The sequence below is a fragment of the Amia ocellicauda genome, chromosome 12 (genome assembly GCF_036373705.1).
Source record: "Amia ocellicauda isolate fAmiCal2 chromosome 12, fAmiCal2.hap1, whole genome shotgun sequence".
NCBI classification, from domain to species: Eukaryota; Metazoa; Chordata; class Actinopteri; order Amiiformes; family Amiidae; genus Amia; species Amia ocellicauda.
The window spans coordinates 37,492,615-37,512,955 of record NC_089861.1 but is presented as its reverse complement, the minus strand read 5'-3'; the positions used below and the strand labels follow the sequence as shown (position 1 = coordinate 37,512,955).

The window sequence follows — 20,341 nt, the reverse complement described above, 5'->3', positions numbered from 1 at the left end:
AGGCAGAGTGCAAACAGGTGTCTTCTTTTAATTAAACTGTGATTAAGAAAACAATAAAAAAAATACAACGTGTGAATATTCAATGTAGAAAGACAGTGAGAAACGCATTAAAATCCAAACGATTAGTGAATAAAAAAAGATAGCGATATACAATTATACAAGCATAACGAAAACACGTGAATATAAAAGACAAAAATAAACACAGTTTAAATAAAGTCACGTCTGTGACAAATATTGTGCAGATTTCACAACAGGGGCAAGAAGACAAGGCAAGAAGTTATTGGGTAGAAAATGGCATGTGTGTGCATCTCTGCTTTTGTGTGTGTGTGCTTGCATGTGCGTATGTCTGTGTGTTTCTCACTGTGCATATGTCTCTCTGTGCGTATATTGTGTGTGTATATATATATGTATGTGTCTTGTCTCTTTTCAGGAGAGAGGTGCTGAAGCTGTCCAGTGGGATTGAGGAGCTGGGCGCCCTGAATTGGCCACTGTCTCTGTGTCTCCTGATGGTCTGGGTCACCTGCTACTTCTGTGTGTGGAAGGGGGTTAAGTCCACAGGCAAGGTGAGTCCCCTTTACAGGCAGAAGCCATGTGATCCCTGCAGTCAAGTCCCCCCCCAGTCCCCCCCAGTCCCCCCAGTCACTGAAGTATGAAGTATGCATTGAAGGGCATCTTGCCCTTCCCTCACAGTCTGTTTTGGGTGTACTTTCACTGTGTCTCTTCTAAAACCTAAAGTAGTTTCTTAAAGACTTATTTTGCCGTACAGATGTGATGTTTTCTTTAAGGATTTTTCCAGAGTTACAGCTCTGGTTGGGCTTAATTGTATCAGTTTGTAAATCAATATTGTGCTGTGATGTATCAGTGTGTAGCTTTCTGCTGTGCAGTATCAATGTATGGTTCTATGCTGTGCTGTATCAGTGTGTAGCTCTGTGCTGTGCAGTATTAATGTTTGGCTCTTTGCTGTGCTGTATCAGTGTGTAACTCTGAGCTGTAAAGAATCAGTGTAGCTCGGCGGTGTGTTGTGATGAATGATTGTGCAGCTCTGTGTTATATCAGTGTAAAGCTCTGTGTTGTGCTGTATCAGTGTGCAGGGCTGTTCTCTGTTGACCTGTAGGTAGTCTACCTCACTGCCACCTTTCCCTACCTGATGCTACTGGTGCTGCTCGTGCGAGGCCTCACTCTACCTGGTGCTGCCCAGGGTCTACTGTTCTACCTGTATCCTGACCTTAACCGGCTCAGTGACCCTCAGGTATGCCACACTCATCTGAGGGGAGGGGGATATAGGATTCTCAAAGCAGGTTGTTCTATTTTCCAGACTGAAACGGGGTGACTGACCCCTGTGCGGGTGTGTCCATTGTCTCTGTCTCTGCAGGTTTGGATGGATGCAGGGACTCAGGTCTTCTACTCCTATGGGATCTGTCTGGGGAGCATCACAGCACTGGGAAGCTACAACAAGTACAACAACAACTGCCTCAGGTGAGACCTAGCCAAGCCCAGCACAACACAGGGGTCCATGAAAATTCGTCCCCGACAATTTGTGCGGCAACAATTCGTCCCCGTCAATTCGCCCCGTCGGCAAGTCGTCTCCACGATAATTGGTCCCTGCTATAATTCTTCCCCGCGACAATTGGTCCCCGCATCAATTGGTCCCCCGCATTCTACTCTGATACCGTTTAACTCCTGGAAATTATATATAAAAAAAAAAGAGTATTGGGTAATTCAGGGTGGGTGGTCTGGGGGTCCACCCCCAGAAGATTTTGAAAATTGGAGACATTTCAAAGTCGAAAAACTTAGCTCAAAATCTCCATGAAATCCATGAAATCAGACAGATTTACTACATATCACCAGCGAAAAATATTACATCAACCAACATTATGAAGCAAACTAGACGCAGTTTCTGGTACTTGTCAATCCCAGAGATCTATGTCGGTGGAGCTCTGTAATTGACAGATTACTTTGTTTTCTATTATTGTTCAGCCTTTGTAATGAAGTAAAATGTATAAAACTTGAGTGGAAGCAAGATAATATCACCCAGCCTAATTAATTTGCAGTTGTCTACGCTACTGACCCGAGAACTAAGATATCCCACAGCCTTACAGCTTATTTGTTTGGCATACATTTAAAAAACACATTACCTATGGAGACTAGTCACAATTGTTTCATAGGACAAAAGGAAGGAATGTACTGGGTAATATAACAAGTAATGTAGCACACAATTTTATAAATTAACTAATATGTAATACTAATATGATTTGGAATTTATAATTTAATTTTGGTAGTAGACAACTCCGATTCAGCTCTCTCGCGTCCACCCTATAAAGTATAAATACCCCACCCTTATCACACGCCCCCTAGCGTTTGTTGTTTAGCATCCCACCACCGCCCAAAACCATATGCAAAAAGGTGCCAATGGTACCCTGAGGACAAAGCATAAATAAAAGATCAGAAGTTAGCTTAATCTGAAACCATTCACGAGATGTTACATATGTTCTATGAAGAAGGTTGTAGTGTATGAGTTGGTTATTCCACACCATAGCCCAGGATATTTTGTCATCTGCAAGAGATAATTTTAAGTAGTACTGATCATTAAAAGATTGTATGATGCTTGCAAAATGCATAATGTCTGGAAACAACTCCCCTAATTTTACCCCTTTCATCCAGTATAGTAGAATATATGCAGTGGCAGCTCTATCCCCCATGGCACCCCATAAGCACACATAGCAGATCATAAACATACATCAAAAAAATGAAAGGAACAATTGATGTAAGTCCTGGAATGTTCATAAACTATGATCTTTATATCAGCAAATATATGCATCCTTTTTCTCTCCATTGTGGGAACGAAAAGGGACAACCACCTGATTAAAGAGTGTAGTTAGGAGAAATAGGATAGGAGAGTTTAAGTGCCATTTAAATTGGAGTCTGGCATGCTTTTTGACTGGTTGCCACACTATAATTAAATGACAAAGTATAGGGTTAAAATGCAGTTTGCAGAATTTTACACTAGAATATATCAAATGTTGTAGTCTATGCGGAAAATAAGTATTGTTTCTTCTAATGGTTTGGCCCTGAATCATTCAGAAAAAGACATGCTCAGTCTGGGTTTCTGTCTCACCTGAGAGCCAGAGTTCAAATCCTCTCTTCACCTGTGAGATTGTGTCTCTTATGAAGACAGTAAGAGGAATTGTCAATCAATTTTGTACATTGATATGGGTGTCAGTGGTCCTGTGGATATTGATACTGATAGTTCTGTTCAGATTCCCAGATGTCTGTGTTGATTTAATTTTAATTTTAATTGCACATCACTTCTGAGCTGTACAGTTGAATACATGTTGTCGCCTCCAGACTGATGCCTTCCAGACGCTCTATGAAATTAAATAAACTAGTCTGACTGACTGATTAATTAATTAATTGGTTAATAACTGTGTGCTCCCCCCCCACCCCCCACACTTTTTTGTTGCAGGGACTGTTTGGGACTGTGTTTGCTGAACAGCAGCACCAGCTTCCTGTCTGGTTTTGCCATCTTCTCTGTGCTGGGCTTCATGGCGCAGGAGCAGGGTTTGTCTGTCTCTGAGGTGGCTGAGTCTGGTGAGCCAGGGGCAGTTGGGGACGTTCTCACACGGGGCAGGGGTCTCAGACCATCACGATCCATCGTGCTCGTTTGGTGTCCATTAATAACTAATTGATCCATGGATCCTATCCAGTCTATTTTTGAATGTTCCCAAATGTTCAGCTTCAACCACATCGCTGGGGAGTTTGTTCCAGATTGTAACAACTCTCTGTGTGAAGAAGTGTCTCCTGTTTTCTGTCTTGAATGCCTTGAAGCCCAATTTCCATTTGTGTCCCTGCTGATCTTGAAAAGTTCCTCTGGTTTGATGTGGTCAATGCCTTTCATGATTTTGAAGACTTGAATCAAGTCCCTACGTAGTCTTCTCTGTTCCAGGGTGAAAAGTTTCAGTTCCTTCAATCTCTCAGAGTAGGACATTCCCTTCAAACCTGGAATAAGTCTGGTTGCTCTCCTCTGAACTGCCTCTAGAGTAGCGATATCCTTCTTAAAGTGTGCTGCCCAGAACTGTACACAGAATTGCAGATGAGGTCTAACTAGCACATTGTACAGTCTTAACATTACTTCCCTTGTTTTAAATTCTACACTTTTGACAATATAACCTAGCACTTTCTTTGCCTTTTGTATTGCTTCCCCACATTGTTTGGATGGGGAAAGTAAGGAGTCCACATAGACTCCTAAGTTTTTCTCATGCGTTATTTCTTCCAGTTTTATTCCTCCAATAGTGTCATTATAGTGGACATTGTTATTATCCATCCATCCATTTTTGAAACCGCATATCCTGGTGAGGGTCGTGGCACATTTTTATTACCATGCATGTAATACCTTGCACTTGTCCACATTGAATTTCATCTGCCAGGTGTCGGCCCACAACTGAATATTATCTAAGTCCCTTTGAATAGCCTGTGCTGCCAAGATTGTATCTGCTGAGCTATTTTAGTATCATCTGCAAATTTGACAAGTTTGCTAACTATCCCAGAGAATATAGATTAGGAAAAGCAAAGGCCCTAGTACTGATCCCTGTGGAACTCCACTAACAACCTCACTCCAGTTAGAAGCAACTCCTCTTATCGACACCCTCTGTTTCCTATACATCAACCAGTTCATAATCCATCTACTTACATTACCCTGAATACCTACAGCTTCCAATTGTAGGATCAGTCTTTGGTGTGGAACCTTATCAAAGTATATCAAAGCATATGCTTTCACATGATCTAGAGCTGCAGTTGCATGTTAAAAAAACTCTAATAAATTAGTAAGAAATGACCTGCCTCATCTAAACCCATGTTGACTATCTCCAAGAATATGGTTTTCATTAAGATGCTCCTCTATTTTCTGTCTAATAAGTTTTCTTTAAATTTTACAAGTAATGCAGGTGAGACTGGTTGATCTGTAATTTCCTTGCTCAGTTTTGTCCCTTTTCTTGTGGATAGGTATGACATTTGCAGTTTTCCAATCATTTGGCACATCCCCTGTGCTGTTATAGTATTGAAAAAAAGCTCTGTGCTTTTTGCTACATGCAGACCTGATTACACTGATTATCTGAATTGTGTGGTCTATAACCAGTGGCATGGTTTCCAAACATGCAAACCAATGTAACCAATTGTGTGGGGCCCAGAGGGGCTAAGGGGCCCCCTGATGCCTAGTAGCAATGTTACATTACAAGCTGAATTGTAACTTGCAACAAATTCCTTATTTTTTCAGATAAAAAATAATGTATTGTGAATACCACCTTTTATTTTTAATGTAGCAATCCTGAAGCCTCTCTGTTTGGTGTTGCGGTAAGTTCTCTGTCTGTGTTCAAATCCCGCTATGGTTGCTCCATGAGCGGTGCTGTGAGAATAAAGTTTAATTTTAAGTTAGAATCCTCATAGCCTATTAAACCAGAAAATACATTATTTAGTCATCTATTTTTTAACATTGTGGGCTATTTTTGTTTCAGTATTTAGTATTGTTATGCTAAGAAGTGTGTTTGTATACATAGCTCTGAAGTCACACAAATCAGACAACAGTCTGAGCATTAACTAAATGGTCAGATTCTGTGCAGAATGACAAAAGTCTGCACAACGTGAATGCACCCCATGGAAACAAGCCGACAGAGTGATGCCTGGTAGTTCTATAGTTTCTGTAGGAAGCCTGCTTAGTTACAACCATGTAGCCGGAGTTATCGATAAAAAGGGGTAAGATTAAAGAGTTGAAAACACTACAACTTCCTTGGCTAACTGTAGGATTTAATTAAAAGCTGTTTTGGAATCGTTGTAGGACATTAAGAAGTATGCGATCTAAATCAAACTAGACAGTAAGTGATCAGGTTTTATTTATGTAGCTACCGAATTGAATATTTACTGTATCTGTTATGTATTATTTATTATAGCGCTATTTGTTTTTAGCACACCATAAGTAGTGATTTCCAAAAGAAAACTTGTTGATGACAATCTATTGTCGGTGACCCAAATAGCACAGCAGCGTTGGGCAAACGTCGACCTGGCTGATCATGATCATGAGTGGTCGGACCGACATTGGAAGATGATGTTGATCCCGCTGTGGTTGCTGACCGTCGTCGTTTTGAACATCGGGCCAACATGGGCACGATGACGTTGATGGCCTGACGTTATCGTGCCCATGTTGGCCCGATGTTCCAAATGACGACGGTCCAATGTCGGTCCAATGTTGGTCCATCCATGTTTTGATCTGCAAATGTTAATCCCCCAAATTATCCTTTGCTCCTATTCTGTATCCAGTATGGCTCCCCAGCTAACACACAATGTTGCCACAACGTTGTAGCAATGTAATTCACGTTGTCACAACATTGTGGCAACGTTGTGTGTTAGCTGGGTCGTTCCTTCGCTGTCCTCATTCTGTAACCCTTTTCAGAACTTGTTCTTGATCATTTAGAAATATATTGCAGAAGAGCAGAACTACAATCACACTTTTTCAATGCTTCGTTTTCTCTCTCCCTGGTGAGATACGAATGTTGGAAGTTTGAGAGAGTATTATTATTATTATTATTATTATTATTATTATTATTATTATTTATTTATTAGCAAACACCCTTATCCAGGGCGACTTACAAAATATAAGTGCAATACAAAGTTCAGTGCAAATACAGTGCAGTTCAAGGCATAAAACATTACAAATTACAATGTACATAATACAGTGCAATTCTAAGCACAATTCATTTTACAAATTACAATGTACACAAGTGTATACAATATATGAGGTCTTACACCAATCAGCCATAACATTATGACCACTGACAGGTGAAGTGAATAACACTGATAATCTCGTTATCATGGCACCGGTCAATGGGTGGGATATATTAGGCAGTGTAAATAATTTAGTGAAATGAAAGGATGCTCATAAGATCTCATAAGATACAGCCAAAATGTTGCAATTGTTTTAATGTATCATTACAGTTATTGTTTTATTAGTAAGTACTTTCGATTGTCTTAGGACTTTAAACTAGTGTTTCCATTTTATCTGGTATCAATATCCGAAGAAATAATAATTGGTGAATAAAGTCCTTTTATCTAGTGACCCCCATACATACAACCCACAGCGATCAAGTCCTCTGAAAATGAGACCAGGTTGATACTCAAGTTACCACATTACTTTACTAATATGAATTCAGATTAGTGGTGAGGTTGATCTGCATGAATTGACCTTGAGGATGTTTCATTCAAATAGGATATATGTTTATTAAAAATGTGAATAGACAACATGTAATTGCAAAGATAGGGTAGAGACAAGCAGGGTGGATAATATTAAAAGTAAGAGTGAGAGGAGATATATCCAATACTTGAGTTTTGACTTGAGGCACAAAACATGTAAAATAACAAACAAGTATTATGATTACGTTAGCCATTCCTACAATTTAGATCTCATACACAACTAGGATTTATGTAATTGTGGTTTACCTAATTCTTGACTAGTACACAAAATATACTACCTGTGTGGTTTACTGAGATTCAGTTATGCAGACGGTCGAAAGCGGGGAGGGCTGGCAGGCTGCGTCGACTTGAGGACGGTTGCAAAGCTTTCAGGTTTTTGGTGGAGAAGTTCTGGTTCTGGTTCCGTTCAGTCCTCCTGGATTTCGTCTCCTTGGTTTCTTCTCCCAGGTTGTTCCACTCCACTACCAATTGTGCCACTCTGAATTGCTAGTTTTAATTTTCTGTTTTTATACATTTTAGACAAAGAGATTCTAATCTCTTTCCTTCCAAACTTCTGATTGGTCAGGTTTGGGGTAATAAAATTGAAATTTGAATCGAAGCAGTCTTTGCCATTCCTCTCCCTTGTTTCCAACAGAATGTGTATTGGGGGTGTGATGGTTTTGAGGAATATGAAAATGGATCAAATGTTACCTAGAGTTTCTAACTCTCTATATTGTCAAGTTTTAGTTCTATCAATTACATTTTCAAGCCGCTCAAAGCATGACCTTACAGTTGATACCAACCAAGCCAGGTGTTCTTTTTCGGTTGATTTGAGTCTTTTTGGAATTCCAGGGGGGGGCTGGTCTGATGCCCATGTCAGTGGAGGATCAATTAGGATGTGTGAATACTTCTTTTACCAAATGTTAATGTTGCACTGTATGTGAAATATAAATAGTCCAATGGTTGTTTTAGCTAATGGTCTTTCTTTTAAGACCAAACATGGCTTGAGCATGTTTTGGTTCTGACGTAGAATTACTTAAGTGTCATTAAGTTAGTTTTAAGTCACCTTTTATTGTTTGTTATCAAACTGAGGAAGAAGCTGAGTAACACTTCTGTTAGCAGCATGTAATTTGTATTTGGGTTTGTTGCCCTGGTCTATGGAATATATAAAGTGCCTTGAATGTCTGTGTTTCACAAAATAAATCTTCAATTGGAATGTGATGCTAGTCTCTGTGGGGGGGTCAGTTGGGGGGGTCTTCCAGCATGGATGTGTTATCTGTTGTACTTTGGTGAGCACAGGCCTCTCGTAAAACACAGAGCTTCAAAGCTGTCTCCTTAAGTCCTTTAGCACAAGGCTAAATTTCTCAGTTAGGAAGGTATATGCATTTCTGTATATATTTGCCAAAATAAGGTCGTATGATTTACAGCAACAAGTGAACATTTTGTCCTCAAAGTTGATGTGTTCGAAGCAGTAAAAATGGGCAAGCGTAAGGATCTGATTGACTTTGACAAGGGCCAAATTGTGTGGTCTAATCCAACAGACGAGCTACTGTAGCTCAAATTGCTGAAAAAGTTAATGGTTCTGATAGAAAAGTGTCAGAACACACAGTGCATCGCAGTTTGTTGAGTATGGGGCTGCGTAGCTGCAGACCAGTCAGGGTAATCATGCTGACCCCTGTCCACTGCCGAAAGCGCCTACAATGGGCACATGAGCATCACAAGTGAACCACTGAGCAATGGAAGAAGGTGGCCTGGTCTGATGAATCACGAGTTCAAGGTGTTGACTTGGCCTCCAAATTCCCCAGATCTCAATCCAATCGAGCATCTGTGGGATGTGCTGGACAAACAAGTCCGATCCATGGAGGCCCCACCTCACCAACTTACAGGACTTAAAGGATCTGCTGCTAACGTCTTGGTGCCAGATACCACAGCACACCTTCAGAGGTCTAGTGGAGTCCATGCCACGACGGGTCAGGACCGTTTTGGTGGCAACAGGGGGACCTACACAATATTAGGCAGGTGGTCATAATGTTATAGCTGATCGGTGTACATCCTGGATTGTAAAAGCTTCTAAATTGTAAAATTTGTATTATTCAATACACTCAGTTATTTAAAAAGCTGACGTATTATACATGCTCAACAGAACCAAGCCTAATTTAATAATGCATTTTATATGAAATAAGTAAATGTGCAGTAGTAGCCAATTGGAGAATTACCTATCTCCAGATCAAAACGCAACAGTAAGACATGTAAGATTGTATATTCAAACCAAACAGCAGAGGCATTATTAAGGAATAACAAGCACTGATTTTATTCACAAATAGTAGATTAAACATTTAAAAGAATAAACTACAAACATCTGATCTTGCTTCTCAGTGATCGAGTTCCTGAATCCTCTGGGCATGTCTGGCTCAATTCTAGATAAACAGATAAACAAAAAATAACTGTAATCTCTAAGGCATTCAATAAGCCGTATTCATTCTCATAATTGAAATCTTAATTGTCAGAATTGACCACTTTTTAAATAGTTATTTGAAAGTTCCCTTCTGTCCTGTAGCCATTAAGTTACATTTGTGGCTAACTGAGTGTCCGATTAATAATACAAACACATAAACAACTCGTTTCTGTGGCATCTTCACACGCCTGTACTTAATGAAACTGTCTCACTGAAGAAAAATTAAATGCGAAGAAAAATGTGAACACTTCAACTGGATATATATGGTAATTTACATTCATTTAAACCATTACGCGATACAGAAAATGGAAAGTGTATCATTGATATTTAAAAAATGTTATTTTGAAAACAACCACAGTTAGTGTGTCATACATACAACCTGGTACTTCAGACAAATACATATGCTACTTTTCAGTACATTTAAACAACAGTACATTTAAATATTTTAATAATAGTTGTGAAGTGAACTTACTTTCCAGCACGCTCTTCAGACTGAGGTAATCTGAGGAGAAGCCTTTTCTCATGGTCTCGAGGAAGAGCTCTTGAGCGCTTTCAAATAATGAAGCTGGGAAAAATGTTGACAGTTTCAAATATATTTATTATGATTTTTACTCACATGTATGATATTTTAAAGTTGTATAGGTCAATGTATTAAAACAAGTTACACTGATATCGTATCTGTCGGCTTTTAGTCGGACATGATCCATCTCACCAACCGTAACTGCTATCCGACCATGCCAACCGTATGCCAGCGTCGGCAATACGTCACCCCATGACCGTGACTGTTGTCCAACCATGCCAACCATATGCCGACGTCAGCCCAACATCCTGTGCTATCTGGGTATTGTTTGTGATTAAAAGCTTGTGATGAAAAGTGCGTGGCAAATTGATGGGATACCTTAGGCTCCATTTAAGAGTTGTTTTTAAAACGAATAGTGTACATTGCAGCTCCGATGCGATTATCGTTAAATCAACACTTAAAAACAACAATAACAACATTGAAATTGATTTATATATATATATATATATATATATATATATATATATATATATATATATATATATATATATATATATATAGTTCTTTAAAATATGTATTTGAATCTAAAACGTGTATTTCAAATGCTCCTTTTAAAGTTGTGATTTTAAGTTGGAAACTTTGTAACAATGAAACAATTTGCAATGTAATTTGCACAATCGTCTTTTAAATCTTTATTTTATTCAGTTTGCGTTGTGTATTTATTAATATTTATTAATACTACCTTTACTTTCTATTTGTGTAGTAACTCTGCATAGTGCCCTACACACTCCATTTGCATGGCTATCTATTTACAAACGGTAATTTAATTCAGCGTCGACACATTTGAGCCACCGTAACTCTGCCAGCTTCAGTCAATGAATGACAGCGAAGTGAAGAAGTACTAGAAGGTCCTTCACTCTCCCATTTTAACTTTAGTTCGAGTGTACTGACGATACTCTAGCCCACCCTTATAATGACATAGGATTGTGGCAGACACTGGTGTGTGTGGTGACGCTAAAATGGTCATGACAGGTAGAGGTGGAGGGGCCCCTAAACTGAGCTTTGATTGGGGCCACAAAATTGACAAACCCGCCCCTATCTGTAACACACTCCTACCACTAATCCTCCAGCTCTTTTATTCAAAAGCTTAACCCACAAAGATTCTGTTTCGTTAGCAGTATCTAATTTGAGTTACTCTGCCTCAATGTCATTTCTGATATATAATGCTACCCCACCACTGTCTCTCCTAAACTCTGTGTATCCTTTCAACTTGTATTCATCCACATAATTTTCTGTCAGCCATGTTTCTGTCACTCCTACAACATAATAGTCACACGCCAGCACTGTGGCTTCTAGGTCTAACATCTTGTTCCTTATACTGCTGGCATTGAGGTTAAGGATGCACCGATATCACTTTTTCATTGCTGATACTGATTCGGGGGTGAATATTAAATATCTGCCAATACCAAGTACCGATCGGATGGGGTTTTAATTTTGTTGACATTGTACAGCTGTATACATGACCTGTGTGTAGATGTGCACTGCTTGGCATCATTCATGTACATCTAAAAACAGTAAACAGACACCAAGTTAAAACAGTAACTACAACATTAACTACAACAAACCAGTAAAAACAATATGACTGAATTGTATGCCATACAACTTTTTCTCAATCTTAACCAGACATTTAAAATGATAAGTAATGAATAACTTTTCAAGTATGTATATAAAAAAGCTATAAAGTGCAATTTTGTCATAAACTGACAATTCAAATGGGAATATATAACAATTATATATAACAATTCTAGTATAGAAAACAATCACATTGAAGAAGCAGTTAGGTAAAAGAAAATAAACAAATATAAAATAAAATGCAAATACAAATGTAGTAATCAGACAAGTATAGGAATTACAATTATTGAAGTACAAAACAAGTACAAAGTGCAGCTGCAACTGTGTAAATTGTGCCTAAGAGTCTGAAAAGCAGTGAATTAATGGGATCATCAGTTACTGCGCTGCTTTCAGTTATGGAGCTTATAAGGAAAGGAAAGGTTATATGATGTTCAAATACTGAGGCTCTCCGGTAAAATGCCCAGCTGTATAAATGGATACAAATGTACGTTGCCCTGCATAAGAGCATCTACTAAATGACAAATAATGTAATGTAATCAGTGCATCCTTAATTGAGGTACAAACATTTCAGGACCTTCCTACTAGCAGTTTTCCTTTGTTTTCTTTCCTGAGTAGAACATGTCCCATTGTCAGAGCTCCCTGCCCCCCGGTACCTTCCATTAAAAAAAATCTGTGGAAGAACTGCAGAAAGTTTTAAAATAATGTTATTTGTCCAATTGATTATGACATAAAGTGATTTATTAAAGTATTTCAGAGAGCTCTGAAGAGTTGAAGAAATCCAGAGAGAGATATATTTCCCATCAAAAGGTTTTTTTTTTTCAAAAGAGGCAATCTTGAAAACAGTCTTAGAAAAGTTACAAAGTAAAGGTACTTTTATGCAGACCAGACAGGAGAGAAAGATAACAGTGCCCACATGTCTGTCCCGTGATGAGTGGAAATTTGGTTTCTGCCTGAGAACTCATTAGGAAAACCCATATATGGTTAAACTGGGGAAAATTTAAGGCATATGTCATGTTTAATATACGTTTTTTAAAAAATATATATCAAGACCAAATGTCTGGAGGAAACTGGTTCTTATCAGACTGTGTTCTTCTGGGTATCAGGGTTACACTATGGCACAGTACTGTAGCTCAGCAAGGCCTTGAGACAGTGACCTTGTTTACACAGACACACAGGGAAAGAAATGCAGTTCTTCAGCTCGAATACAGACCAAAATAATCAGGAGAAACTGTGGTCCTCCAGGAACTGGGTATGTGTCCCTTGACAGGCAGGAATCCATTACAATGGGAACAGGGTGTAGTGTAATTAGATAATAGGAGTTGTTTTTAGCTAAATAAATATTGTAAGACGTTTGACCAGTAGAGCTCAATTCTTTGGAATAGATCAGACACAAACACAAGTTCAAAAGATACAAACAACTCTTTATTATGAAATAAAGGTACACTGACTATGCTAAATTATAAAAATAAATTGATACAATTGGCAGTAAGATATATTGTGTAATACAATGGATAAAAGTTACTTCAGATAGTGATTATAACAGTGACAATATCCTAGGTTACTTTTGATACAGGGGGTCCTCGCAATTTGTCGACTACATTTTGTAGTCGCTAATGAATATAGTATGTTTTTTTTTTTTATCAACATTTTTTGTCACCTGTCCTCGCAGAGTTGTTGTTTATTGACGTCAACGCTACAAAGTCACTCCATATTGGCAGATATTATAAACTGATGTGATTAAAGTATGAAAATAATAAAAGAAAAACTGGAGCAGTTATGAGCAAGAACTCCTCTTACTTTGTCTCTTCCCATTCTTATTACTTTCTCCAAATTCTGCAAAATAAGTATTTTACACTAAATCTTAATATTGTAACTCACACTCCCATCATCCCACAACATCATGTGTTCTCAGCCTGTGAACAATGATCCCGTGCGGTTAGTGAACATTTTTCTTTTCATTCATGCTCAATTTTATGAATAATAATTTCTCTCTAATTTTACTAACAATACAAATTATTTGTAATGTCTGGATTTTACATAATGTGATGTAAAGCTTTGGAGATGGGCTAAGTACAAAGTGTTGGTGTTTAGAAACAGTACAATGTTAGGTTCATTCACTGAGGTCATACAGTAATGGTTTCACATTTATTTTTTGTAAACTTATCGTTATAACGAATTATAAGAGTGGTTAATGGTGTTTGTATAAGTACATTGTTTTTATTTTGGGGTGTTGGAATGCATCTAGGGCTATTCCCATTATTTCTTATGGATATTAATTCCCCTTAATTCGTAATTTCACAATTCGTTGTGATCTTCAAGATTCCATTCTGAAACTGATAACCTTGCTTGATCAGTTTCAGAAACAGCAAGATATCAATCTGCTATATTATTAGATAATATTGAATTTGGACTAAAATAGCAAATGTCAGGATGATGAAAATCTCGCTCGATACACACACATATACACTCACCTAAAGCATTATTAGGAACACCATACTAATACTGTGTTTGACCCCCTTTCGCCTTCAGAACTGCCTTAATTCTACGTGGCATTGATTCAACAAGGTGCTGAAAGCATTCTTTAGAAATGTTGGCCCATATTGATAGGATAGCATCTTGCAGTTGATGGAGATTTGTGGGATGCACATCCAGGGCACGAAGCTCCCGTTCCACCACATCCCAAAGATGCTCTATTGGGTTGAGAGCTGGTGACTGTGGGGGCCAGTTTAGTACAGTGAACTCATTGTCATGTTCAAGAAACCAATTTGAAATGATTCGACCTTTGTGACATGGTGCATTATCCTGCTGGAAGTAGCCATCAGAGGATGGGTACATGGTGGTCATAAAGGGATGGACATGGTCAGAAACAATGCTCAGGTAGGCCGTGGCATTTAAACGATGCCCAATTGGCACTAAGGGGCCTAAAGTGTGCCAAGAAAACATCCCCCACACCATTACACCACCACCACCAGCCTGCACAGTGGTAACAAGGCATGATGGATCCATGTTCTCATTCTGTTTACGCCAAATTCTGACTCTACCATCTGAATGTCTCAACAGAAATCGAGACTCATCAGACCAGGCAACATTTTTCCAGTCTTCAACTGTCCAATTTTGGTGAGCTTGTGCAAATTGTAGCCTCTTTTTCCTATTTGTAGTGGAGATGAGTGGTACCCGGTGGGGTCTTCTGCTGTTGTAGCCCATCCGCCTCAAGGTTGTACGTGTTGTGGCTTCACAAATGCTTTGCTGCATACCTCGGTTGTAACGAGTGGTTATTTCAGTCAAAGTTGCTCTTCTATCAGCTTGAATCAGTCGGCCCATTCTCCTCTGACCTCTAGCATGAACAAGGCATTTTCGCCCACAGGACTGCCGCATACTGGATGTTTTTCCCTTTTCACACCATTCTTTGTAAACCCTAGAAATGGTTGTGTGTGAAAATCCCAGTAACTGAGCAGATTGTGAAATACTCAGACCGGCCCGCCTGGCACCAACAACCATGCCACGCTCAAAATTGCTTAAATCACCTTTCTTTCCAATTCAGACATTCAGTTTGGAGTTCAGGAGATTGTCTTGACCAGGACCACACCCCTAAATGCATTGAAGCAACTGCCATGTGATTGGTTGGTTAGATAATTGCATTAATGAGAAATTGAACAGGTGTTCCTAATAATCTTTTAGGTGAGTGTATGTACAGACTGGTGACAAATTAAAGGAAAAACCTGAATAAATGAGTGGAGGAACATGACAAATGCAGATGCCTCCAAAGAGGTGTACTGCATGATACAATAAAGCATAAGCATCCTATCATGCTCTGTGGCATGTATAAAAATGCTGAGAAGGCCCAGTTGTCCTTGATTTTGGATCAAGATGGCAAGAGGAAAGGATCTAAGTGACTTTGAAAGAGGGATCATTATTGGGGCACAAATGGCAGGAGCTTCAGTCACAAAAACTGCTCAACTGGCTAGTTTTCTCGACAAGTGGGCAAGTGCGTGTGTGGCATACACCAAGACAATGGTACAGGCCTGACTGCTTGACCCCTATAGTGAGGGGGTCTGGAGGCTCTGTTATGCTGTGGGGGGCATTTTCCTGGCATGGGTTTGGTCCACTTGTCATCTTAGAGGGAGTGGTCACTGCAAATCATTACAAAGTTATTCTGAGTGATCACCTTTATCCTATGGTGAAACATTTCTATCCCGATGTGAGTGGTCTCTTCCAGGATGAAAACGCCCCCATCCACAAGGCATGAGGGGTCAGTGAATAGTTTGATGAGTATGAAAATGATGTGAATCATATACTATGGCCTTTGCAGTCACCAGATCTCAACCCAATTGAACATCTATGGGAGATTTCAGAGAAATGTGTTAGACAGCACTCTCCACCACCATCATCAAAACACCAAATGAGGGAATATTGTTTGGAAGAACGGTGTTCCATCCCTCCAGAAGAGTTCCAGAGATCCGTAGAATCTATGCCAAGGTGCATTGAAGCTGTTCTGGCAGGTTGTGGTGGCCCAACACCTTACTGAGACAATTTATGTTGGTTTTTCCTTTAATTTGTCACCCGTCTGTATGTATCTATCTACGTTAGATAATAACTCATACATGTAAAACAAACATTAAAATATCAGAATTAGATTATGAAAAAATACATTAAGTAATATGCTATTGTACATTAGCAACACTTTATCATTCACAATGCAATATTTCTCAAATTCATAAATAACGAATATTGAATGTTCAGATCCTTATCAAAATCTCCTTGTATGTTGGCCGACTTAATCGAGTTTTGAAAAGGATGCAGATAGGACTTGGGAAGTCTGGCTGCGACAAGGAATGATGATGCAGTATTCCTGGTGCCTTTCGGGTAATACATTCGAAAGGGGGTTGTGCCAGTGAGGCAGTCCAATCTTTTAGATCTTCAGCTGAAGTGAAGACTCTTTTTGGTGTGTACACATCTGTACCGGCTCTCTTGGGTGGCATAGCTCCCAGCTCTTTAGACTCTTCCACTTTCAAAAACAATAGCACCCCCTGTGGCTACAGCATCCCACTGCTGACACCATATGTCGCGGGTGACCTTCACTGCTGTAGTCAAACAGGTAGGCACACAACTGTGTTTAGCAAAAGTAGCAAAAGTTTATTTGAACAGAATCTCAAAACCAAGAACAAACCTTCAAAACAAGGTATCACTGTGCAAAAACATGCAGGCAGAATCTCTCATAACCTATATCTCTCTCCCAGAGGTCTGCTACTGGGGTCTTATATAGCCTAGCCTCGATAGACGTTTGGGTAGTGTTGGCCTTGAAAGCTACTATAAACTCATACTTGTCCATTTCCTCCTGCAGCATGCTGATGCACAGAAATAACTTCCACGTATAACAATATCACTCAATCACATCAATTATGATATCTACACTATGCAGTTAAATATAACTGTAGAATGGTAATTGATAGTAGAAACACTGTGCCTCTGCAACTGTGTTGCACCAATATTATGTAATTGCTGTTGCAAAGATGTATTGTTAACTCCCTAACATTTCTCCTTAATGTGTTGGTGACAAATAATTCAGCAGAAAACAGCGATCCAATAGTAGAGGTTGCAGCAACACAGGGTTAATACAAAATATTTTTCCTCACCAAAATACTGCTCAAACTAAATTACACATTTACACACTTGTACTACTTACATAAATCAAATGTAACTAATATTTACATACAGAAGCAGAAAGGGTGACTCTGCTACTCAGTCACTGTGAGTGAACTGTATGGCCTGATCTGATGTGTACCCATTTATACACTGAGTTTTGGTTCCCCTTTGGTATTTTAATATGGTACGCTACAGGCAATTACTTATCCACACAACTACTTATCTCAAATGGCCCTGACCAGTTTTATAGGAATTTCCTAGTCACTTCTACAGGTTTAAAGAAGTTTAAGTACAAAACTTCCTCTCCTACTTGACATTCCCTGTTCATAGCTTTCTGGTCATAAAATGCTTTTCTGCCTTTATTCATTAAGTTCTGCACCAATAGGTGAGCAGTCTGTTTTTCAGAACAGTTTCCTGTCAGCAGTGATACTGCACTTGGAGCAGCTAAGATGGGGATTTCCTGTGCATTAAGAAAGCAGAAACAGTTAATCACAGGTTGTGGGGAAGATTTTCTTTCACACTGAAATGCACATGCACTTTCCTGCCATACTGAAGCTACTGCCACACAGTCAGTGTGCACATTGCTGTAGGTTTTCACTGGGAATCAATGAGCGGTGCTAACCTGTCCAGTAAATCATGACCTATAAGCAACCCTTCAGTTTCAATCTTGTAAATGTTCACTTGATGCACTATTTTCCGTTCCTTAAAGGTAAACTCTAGCCATGTCGACAGGATGGCCCTGTCATTGCATGGCTGTTGGTGAGGACTGGGTTGCCTCTCATCAGCAGCTGCGTCTCGTTGACTTCAGGTTGTCAGACGCACCTGATGCGCTAATCACCACAGCTGTGCCGCCATATTTAAACCAAGACAGTGGTCGGTGTTTGTGTCTTTAATTTGCCTTTCTTTTGTTAGTTTGTTTCTTTTGAACCCTCTTGAGTTTGAAGACTCCCCCATGAGGATATAATTGTTTTATTTAAATTCCCCATCCCTGTGTGTGCCCTACTTAATAAAAATCACCGTTGGATACACCTAACCCCTTTGTGTCCTGTGAGTACACCATGCTTTGCAAGTTATCTGTGCTTTCTTCTGAGTGTAGCTTGTAAAATTTAAACTACAAGGTTCCAACTTCAGATTCCGGCTGGCATGTTGTACTTTCCATTTAATTCTTTCAAACATGCAATTTGTAATTGAACTAACTTGATCTCAATTGTCTAAAAGTGCTTCACAGTTGAGTACACTTTCGTTATTCACAATGATATAGAAGTGCTTTCCCTGGACCTTCTGTGTTAGCTGTCCTAGAAACTGCTTGCATATCACCATTTGCTCTGTAGTTTTAGGGGAGGGGTCTCTCTAGGAATCTCCGATGATGAATCATTCTCTTGAGGAGAGGTGGGGTGGCGTCTTTCAGCTTTGGCTGATCCTGGGAGGTATTTGATCCCTTGACTTTGTCATGAGAGGAGCTTAGGGCCTCCGTAAATTCAGACAGGACAGAAGCAAGCAAGACTGAAACACTACCAGGGGTTTGCACTTGGTTAGCTAATACACACTGCTTTTCATTTTGGCACACTTTTAGGTTTACTTTTCCAGGCCTTCTGTGCCCTCTGCTTGATATCTGGCATGGTCATATTTTTGGCATCTGAATACAATATAATCATATCTTTAATCGATGGGTACAAATTCACAATAAATAAAACCATAGTTTACATTTTCTTTGGCCCCTGGAAAGTAGTTTTGAACAGCAAAATAAGTTTGACAGAGTTTTTAAAAATACTCCCGTTTTTTGTCTTTTTTTGTTTTACCTTGCTTGATATGATGCACAGCTGTTACTGCCACAACTGGGTCAAGAAATAGAAAGTAGTCCCGAACCATAGCTTGACACAGCCCTTTGAAACTATCACAAACCCAGGGTCCTTTCCTCTCCATCCACTCTTGGATGGACTGGACAGTAGTTTTCCTAATCAAGAGTATCTTCTCGATTTCGGAATCATTAGGCATAAACCGTAATGTGTAGTTTATGTATTGAATGTATGCTTCTACATTACTCTGTATCTTACATGGATCAAAGATTTCGCAATCTTTTGACAATACTTAAACAACACAATATGATGGTCGCTACAAGGGGGTGACAATACTAATAGTAAATAATAGATTTATCTTAATTGTATTCTAGGTAGATAGTTTCCATGACGCTTCTTTATGTACCTGTGTGTCTATGTATGTGTCTATGTATTTGTGTGTGTGTGATTGAGTGCAGGTCCAGGGCTGGCTTTCATCGTGTACCCACGGGCAATGGCTATGATGCCCCTGCCCCAACTCTGGGCAGCCTGCTTCTTCCTCATGATCATCATGCTGGGACTGGACACCGAGGTGAGCCCCATGACCCCCCTCCCCCATCTCCCCCACTGCCATCATCTCTATCTCTGTATGTATTTGTGCCTCTGTTCCTTCTACATGGGTCTCTGTTTAGTGGCTGACACTATGTCTCCTTTCTCTGGATCCAGTTTGTGAGTCTGGAGGCCCAGATGACATCCATCACTGACCTGTTCCCCTCGGCAGTGCTCCAGGGGTACCGGCGAGAGCTGCTTCTGCTCCTGATGTGCGTGCTTTACTTCCTCCTGGGCCTTATCATGGTCACGCAGGTGAGACAGCGCCCCCACTGACATCCCCAAGGACCGGTCTGTGTATGCATGAGTGCATACATTGATTTCTTATAAATAAGAGTACATATCCTTCACTGCAGTGTGCAGTTTGTCAGTGACACGCTCTGAATGGTCGATACCTAGAGTGCAAAATCCTTGCTTCTGCATAGTCACAGTTCTAAGTTAACTGTTAACTTGAAAAATGTCAGTTAAGCCAGTAACAGTTTTGAGTTAAGA

General features: G+C 39.6%; 1 protein-coding gene across 1 annotated transcript in view; it reads left to right on the top strand.

The window, feature by feature from the left end:
* Window positions 1-20,341, top strand: part of LOC136765025 (sodium- and chloride-dependent GABA transporter 2) — a 45,126-nt gene that overhangs the window by 15,214 nt on the left and 9,571 nt on the right. The window contains exons 5-10 of the mRNA XM_066719500.1: window positions 431-563; window positions 1,115-1,249; window positions 1,373-1,476; window positions 3,464-3,588; window positions 19,720-19,832; window positions 19,967-20,104. Of these exons, the coding sequence (XP_066575597.1) occupies window positions 431-563; window positions 1,115-1,249; window positions 1,373-1,476; window positions 3,464-3,588; window positions 19,720-19,832; window positions 19,967-20,104 (748 nt within the window). The remainder of the gene's footprint in view (window positions 1-430; window positions 564-1,114; window positions 1,250-1,372; window positions 1,477-3,463; window positions 3,589-19,719; window positions 19,833-19,966; window positions 20,105-20,341) is intronic.